At 30.1% G+C, this 8,154-nt stretch overlaps 1 protein-coding gene across 1 annotated transcript; it reads right to left on the reverse strand.

Moving 5' to 3' along the window:
* Positions 1–4,080: 4,080 nt before the first annotated feature.
* On the reverse strand, positions 4,081–7,223 carry LOC108336816 (BTB/POZ domain-containing protein At3g49900). Its single transcript, XM_017573267.2, has 4 exons — positions 7,029–7,223; positions 6,853–6,922; positions 5,111–5,599; positions 4,081–5,000 (listed from the first exon to the last, which is right to left on the reverse strand). Exons 1-4 carry the CDS (start codon positions 7,163–7,165, stop codon positions 4,326–4,328), a joined length of 1,371 nt encoding a protein of 456 aa, XP_017428756.1. The 5' UTR covers positions 7,166–7,223; the 3' UTR covers positions 4,081–4,325.
* Positions 7,224–8,154: the final 931 nt, after the last annotated feature.

Consider the following 8,154-nt stretch of genomic DNA (forward strand, 5'->3'; position numbering starts at 1 on the left):
AAAATCCATAAAAATATACTAAACAGATTTGTTTTTTATTTAAAATTTAATGAATATTTAATTTAATTGAAAATTATAATATTATTTTTTATATTTTAATAATTATTAAAATACGATTTGTATTTTGATAATAGTTTTATAAAAAATAATAATAATAATAACAAAAATAAAAGTAATAATAATGAAAATAAAAGTAACATTTAAAATCACATTTAATATATTTAAATATATTACATTATATTAAAATATTAAATTAAATTAAATAATTATTAAAATTTAAATAAAAAATAAATTTACAAATATTCGTTAATCATATCCGTATTATAAATTATCGGATTTGTATATCCGATTAAAAAAAGTTTCTAAAATTTTGTTTTTTCTAAATTTTAATAATTATTTAATTTAATTTAATATTTTAATATAATATAATATATTTAATTTTTTTAAATGTGATTTCACATATTATTTTTATTTCTACTATTATCACTTTTATTTTAGATATTATTATTTTTATTTTTTAATAAAACTATTACAAAAATATAAATTATATTAAATTATAAAAATACAATAGATAATATTATAATTTTCAATTAAATTAAATATTTATTAAATTTGAAATAAAAACAAAACTGTTAACATATTTTATGGATATCCGAGAAACAAGTTTTTAAAATTTTTTGTTTTTATTTAATTATTTAATTTATTTTAATATTTTAATATAATTTAATGTATTTGAATATATTAAATCAAATTTTATATTATTAATTATTTTATTATTATTATTATTATTTTGTTTTAATTATTTTATTTTTATTTTTTTAATATAACTATTATTATAATATAAATCATATTTTAATAATTATTAAGATATAAAATTATATTAAATAATATTTAAATTTTATATCAAATTAGATTATTATTAAGATAGTGTAGAATGTTTTTAATAAGAAATAGAAGAAAATAAAAAAATATTTATTAAAGTTAAAAATAAAATTTTTAGAAAAGTTGGAGGTAGAAGATTAAATGTTAAAATGTTAAAAATGTAATTTTTTGACGGAGCCGATACGTGGAGGTGTAAGAGAAAACACCCATCAGATTAAAATTGTGCATATTGGACCTAGTGGTTTTTTTTTAAGCCGTCTGAATGTTTTTTTTTAAGTTTTGTCAGCATATTATTTTTTCTTTTTTTAATTATATTTTATTTTCTAGAATAAGTATTATTATTAATTATGATGTGTTAAGTTCAGCTGTTATCTTTTTAAATTTATGTTTTCTAAAGTAATGTTTTCTATAAAAATAAACGAAGATTTTTCCCAAAACTTTAATATATTTTTGTTTTTTAAATTTTAAAAATAATGATATAGTTTTTTAATTCAATTGTTTCTTTTTATATATTAAACGTGTTTTCTAATTGATATTGAAGTAAAAATATATAATGATATAAATCACTTAAATGATAATATGAAACAAATTGAACATTAAAAAATATTAGCATAATTAAATTAAAAGAACTATAATACATTCATTTATTCATTTTTAAAGTTTGAGATAAAAATATATTACTATTTTAATTTTAAATTAAAGTAAAAACTAAAAATATATTTAATTTACAAAAATATAAGAAAATATATATAAAATAAAATTAAATGAATAAGAAACGTGAAGAATATATATATATATATATATATATATAAGTTTGTTAATGTGACCTATTATTTTAGCAATTGCGTACCGGGTTTTAGTAGACAAAAATACTTTTATATATTATGAATTCTAAGTTTTAATGTTAAGGGTATTTTAATAATTTTCATTATCAAAACAAAAAAAAAACTCAAATACTTACTCACCTCTCTCATTTCTCTCAACCATTTCTCTTTCATCTCTCTCACTCCAACCTTTTCTCTATCATCCCTACTGTAGTCCTAGTTGAAAAAATCAGAAATACTTGACTAACCCTAATCCACCTTTTTCACTTATCCAATTTGTTTCTCTCATTTCCATACTCTCCCTCACCCACACACAACAACCCGCGAAATCGTAATTTGTTGTTCTTGCTCTATTCGGTCATTTATTTTCAACTCTAATAACAAAATAATTGATGATGTTGATGTTGATTTTTAATTGGAAGATTGTGTTATATATTTTTAAATTAAGTCACGGTAGGGATGACAGAGAAAAGGTTGGAATGAGAGAGATGAAAGAGAAAGGGTTGTGAGGAATGAGAGAGGTGAGTAAGGGTTCGGGGGTTTTTTTTTTTTTTTTAGTTTTGAGAATGAAAATTCTCTCTCTCTCTCTCTCTCTCTCTCTCTCTCTCTCAAAATTAAAATTATTAAAATACCCTTACAACTTAGAATCCATGATATATAAGGGTATTTTTGTCTACTAAAACCCGGTACACATTAGTAAAATGTACCCGCTGAAAAATAGGCCTACGTGCGTTAGCCTGTATATATAAGGGTATTAATATATATATATATATATATATATATATATATATATATATATATATATATATATATATATATATATATATGCTAACGCGCGTACGCCTGTTTTTCAGTTGGTACATTTTAGCAATGTGTACCGGGTTTTAATAGACAAAAATACCCTTATATATCATGGATTCTAAGTTTTAAGGTTAAGGGTATTTTAATAATTTTCATTCTCAAAACAAAAAAAAAAAACCCCAAACTCTTACTCACCTCTCTCATTCCTTTCAACCCTTTCTCTTTCATCTCTCACTCCAACCTTTTCTTTGTCATCCCTATAGCCCCAATTGAAAAAAATCAGAAACACTTGCCGTTAAACAATTTGTCTTTGTAAAGAGTTGAGTCATTGACATATTCACCTTCAGGCAAAGGTTCATTCAAGGTCTCTTCAATTTCACCATCTTCACTAACCTCTCTAATTTCATCATCTGCATATGTTGAATCATCATCTCTAAAAAAACCCTCAAGGCCAATTATCAATTCCTTCGGATGTTATTATGCTTGTGAAAATTAGATAAAATTATATACGACAAAAATTATAAAATGAAAACTCATTATAAAATCATTTTTTGTAAGAAATTGTTTAACAACGAGTGTTTCTGATTTTTTCGAGGCCAATTACCAATTCCTTTGATGTCTTTATGCTTGTGAAAATTAGATAAAATTAGATAAGACAAAAATTATAAAATGAAAACTCATTATAAAATCATTTTTTTTTGTAAGAAATTGTTTAACCGCGAGTATTTCTGATATTTTCCAGGTCAATTACCAATTCCTTTTGGATAAAATTACATAAGACAAAAATTATAATAAAATCAATTTTTTAAGATTGTTTAACGGCAAGTGTTTCTGATTTTTTCAATTAGGGCTAGAATAGGGATGACAGAGAAAATGTTGGACTGAGAGATGAAAGAGAAAGGGTTGAGAGGAATGAGAGAGGTGAGTAAGGGTTTAAAAGTTTTTTTTTTTTGAGAATAAAAATTATTAAAATACCCTTAATCTTAAAACTTAGAATCTATAATATATAAGGGTATTTTTGTCTACTAAAACTTGGTACACATTGCTAAAATGTACCACCTGAAAAACAGACATATGCGCGTTACCCATATATATATATTACTTTCACTTTACAATAATGTGTAAGAATTTTAGATTAAAAAATAAAACAAATATGATTAAAATAGTAATATATTAAGTTGTTAAGTAATTGTATTTTATTTGATGATGTCAAAATAATACCACACCCATATAAATATATGCTTGAATTGCTTAAAGATAGATAAAATTAGGTATTGTTCTGGACTAAATGTTAAAATTCCAGCTGTTAGAACATTCAAACATGTTATCTGTTTCAAAGCTCCCTTTATCTTCATTGCTTGTGATTTCTTGAGTTTCCCTCTTCCTTTAACGTCATATTTTATTCTTCTTTTAATACCCGATCCGTACGGAATATAATGTTTTGGACTATAGTATCAATATTTTTTCATTAAAACATATACCTCATCAAAACATTGCTTAAGTGAATTACTCCTTTTTTGGTATACATGATATTATAGAAAAATCATTTTGCAATCACAAAATTTAACATGAACGAGATGAAACATTATATTAACAAATTTAAGGTTGGAATGAATTTTATATAAATTTTTCAAATTTATGTTTATTTTAGAAGCGAAAAATAAAAAATAAGCAAAACAAGGTGCAACGTTGATGCTCTCTTCCACCATAGTCGAGATGTTAGGTTACAATTGTCAACTATGTACCACAACCACAACGATCTTCAATTCCAAAACAAACTTGTGTTTACGTAATAAGGAGCGTGGCTTGTTTCTCGAGTCAAGTTGACGCTGAGTTTTGCACCCGAAACGCATTCCTGAGTCCAATCATCAACCTCTGCCGGAAAGTCCCGTTCATCTTCGGAGTCACGCTCCCAACATCAACAGAGAAAGAAGACCTCTTCCCCTGACGTTCCTCCATTCTCCCGTCAAACTCAATCCTCGAAGACGATCTCGACCATCGTTCTCCCTTCTTCACTCTACCATTCTCAGTTGGCACAAAATGGAAACTCGCCGAACGCTCTGACCCCAACACACCTCTCCCTTCTTCCCCTACCTTTCCGTCACATTCTCTCAACACTCTGTTCATGCACCTCACCTCTTCTTCCAGACTTCCTATGCGCGCATTCGTGGAATCCATCACCGTCTTCAGTCGTTCCGTTTGTCGCAGCGCCGCGTCGCGACGTAGGAAGTCCCCCAGCGTCATGGAACGTCGTCGTTGTCGTCCCTCATTACTCTCGAACCGGAGCTGATGACGTTGAACTTGAGAGCTTGCTATGGCGATGGAGTGGCGAGTGTTGAGATGTTCTACCAGCACCGCTCGCATCACCAATCTCAACGGCATTCTAGGGTTTTGAACACACTCTACCAGGGCAACACTCGAGAGCTTCGTGCAATCTATGCAACTGCATATTCCATTTCTCTCATCCTCCGTTACTTTCGCAAACTTGTTTTCCTTCACAAATACCATATATGCCTTTAAGATCAGAATATATATAACTTTATAACTTTTTTCTTGCTGATAAAAAAAAACTTTGATCCAATAAAACGAGACACGTGTCGTACCTGAAGATACCAATCAACCATCTTATAGAGGACGTCGTGGTTCTCGAACCTTCTACCGAATGATTCAGCCACAATTTGGAAATCTCGCGGCTGAATTTCGTTCACCTCATTTAAACGAGTGATGCCGTGAACTGAAACAAGCGCTTCAATGCATCTGCTAACGAGAGTCGCCGTCGTTTCAGCCTCGGGAAGTAACGGTATGCACGAACGGAGAACCGTTAATGCCTGGTCTGGGTTGGTGCAAACGACTTCGCAGAAGCACGTATCGGCAATGTGGCTCAGGCCGTCTGCTGCCGTCATTCCCAGTATCTCCGACGCCGTTCTGACGACGGCCACGTTGGCCGGCGTCATCTGAACTGTGACGCTGTAACAGAATTCGGCTACAGCGGCGAAGGTCTCGGCCGTTATGTTTAACGGGGGAGAGATAGTGAGGTCCGAAGTTTCCGTTAAATGGCGTTTTAGGTATGAACTTTGCGAAACCAGACGGTCCTGGGGAAAAAGTAAAAACGGAGAACATCATGAGTGTCCATCGTTTCATTATCAGCGCAAAAAAGTACAGCGCTTGTTTCTATGTAATTGGCAATAATTAAATTAAAGGAATGTCCCTACTTGTTAGGATTTAAAAGCCGCGCCATGAAAAGCAAAGCAATCACTGATCTAAAAGGGTCATGTCAAGACAAAACAGGGCGTCACTGAAGCTTCCCACAGCATACATGAAATGGATTCTTATGTTATTACTTTCCACTCAACTAATGATCACAACATTGCTTAATCACAAAAATAAATTTATAATAGATGGAATACTACACATAGTATGATTCACTTTTGACTTTTAAAATGTTCATGGGGTTGAGACTTGACAGCAATTGACAGCATCGTCAATAGGCTTGGTTGAGAATTATGTAAATATGCTGCTAACTCTAGCTGTTCCTGTAACCTCAATTGAGTGGGATTTTTAGGAAAATAACTTGCTAGGCTCCTCTAGGTTTTAGGTATAGGAAAATAACTTAATGCTGTGTTTTAATAGGAAACTGGTGTTTTTGAAATCTTTTTTATTTATATATGTGTATATATAGTTCATTTACAATCTTCTTATAATAATAATAATATTGACAAATTATTCTAGTCACTCACATATTTATATTTCTACAATAAGATGGTGAAGTACTTTTATATAAAATAGGTGGTTAAACATTATAATTATATTTAATAAAAATAAGAATTTTTCAAGTCTAAGGGGCTGATGTCCATGTGTAGAATTGACAATTGATGTAGGCGTGTAAACAACATTTTGACCTGAAAATGCTGAAAAAAATAAAGTAGTTCTTAACGGTCTATCCTAGCTGGAAGTAGATTCATATACCCTGTTCATAGGTTATTATCCTATTCCGATGACCATCCAACATTGTTATCATTCATCCTAATTTGTTCTATTGCCACTACCAATAACCAGGTTTGCGTTTTAACTTTTCTTTAACTCTAGTAATCGCAAGTATGAAAACTACAAATTGAGCCAAACATTTTGCTAGATAAGGTTAATGTTAATTTCTTATTATGAGAGTAATTGGATGCGGGTATGACTGTGTATTACTAAAGAATGAAGTTGGTAAAGAAATTGTTTTCCTAAAAAACCATCACTGTAACCACACGCAAGCCATAGAGAAAAACAGGGTTGAACTAAGGCAGTAATATTAGTTGAAGAGCATAAAATGAAGCAGAAAACTACTAGTAAATCAACCAACCTTGTGCAGACGAAAACACGTTCCTTGAACACGAATCAATACATCTGTTTCACGGCCGATTTCCTGGGACCTGGATGATTTTTTAAAATTAAAATGAGAAAGTAAAGATAATCGGAGACCATAGTGGAGTGATATGACAGCGAAAGAGATGAATAATGGAGTGAAGGATTTGGTACCAGGCCTTTACTCTGGAGTGAAGAGATGCAGGAGAAGAAGAAAATGATGGCGAAAGGGAACGAGAAGAGGTTGAAGAAAACTCGCATTCTTCCTCGTAGATGGTCTCAACTGCCCCTAATTGATTCAACGCCCTCATCTCTTTCTCCCTCGCTTCTCGCACTATCCACAGAAGGACAGAGTTTTGAAAAGATTTCTCAGTGCTTTTATTATATATGATTAGTAAGAAACTACATGTTGAAGTTGTTATGAATAAATATTTGGTATTTTAATTGTTTAATATGTGGTAAGAAATATATAAAATTGATTTAAAAGTGGAGAATATGAATAGGTAATGAGATTAGGGGGTGGTGAAGAATTTGGGGTGAAAGGCCATAAATGATGTTTGGGGGTGGGAAGAAAACTTAATGGCACATGTGACGACTCATAAATGCTCTCACATTAATTTCGCCGTTGATAAATTTGCCATCTAACTTTCTCGGTCGGATATCCCAATACCCTATCAAAATAGAAATTATTTTCATACATTCAGTTTAATTTATGACGTTACAACTAATCATTTCCTTCTCTTCATCACCATCACCGTTTACTATCACTTATAACCAATACACTTAAACTATTTCAAATAATCAATTTTACCCAATTTATTTTCCTAAATTCTTCTATTTAATTCTTATAAATTCAAAACCAACTAAATTCAAAATTAAAATAATACAATCACTTATTTGACTTTTAGTGTTTGGCGTTGAAAATTTATTAAATCATACTAAATAGTATTTTTAATGTATTTGTATTAACATGTAACCGTTTTTTTCAACTATTAATTTGTAACTGTTAAACGTCTAAATTTAATACGACAATTGAAATCTCTTGATGATTTTTTTAGTAAGAAATATATTGACCAATAAAATAATTACTTAGACGAATATATTTTCGCTGTGTTCGTTTGAAGCGATTACTGTTCACACAGTTTTGCGAGCGATGAATTAAGCTCGTTATGCGTTCGGTTGAAGTGAAATGCGCAGACAGATTTGCGGTGAAATGTGGGATGGTTGCACTGTTTAGTCATCGGTTGTGATGAGATTTGAGTGGATTGTCGCGGAAAAGTCATATGTGCCCTCCAATTTA

Source organism: Vigna angularis, chromosome 1 (assembly GCF_016808095.1).
Source record: "Vigna angularis cultivar LongXiaoDou No.4 chromosome 1, ASM1680809v1, whole genome shotgun sequence".
NCBI classification, from domain to species: Eukaryota; Viridiplantae; Streptophyta; class Magnoliopsida; order Fabales; family Fabaceae; genus Vigna; species Vigna angularis.

Coding starts and splice junctions, on each gene's coding strand:
- LOC108336816 (XM_017573267.2), bottom strand. CDS start 7,165: ATGAGGGCGTTGAATCAATTAGGGGCAGTTGAGACCATCTACGAGGAA. Junction 6,923..7,028: donor CACTCCAGAGTAAAGGCCTG/GTACCAAATCCT, acceptor AAAATCATCCAG/GTCCCAGGAAATCGGCCGTG. Junction 5,600..6,852: donor CGTGTTTTCGTCTGCACAAG/GTTGGTTGATTT, acceptor CTTTTTCCCCAG/GACCGTCTGGTTTCGCAAAG.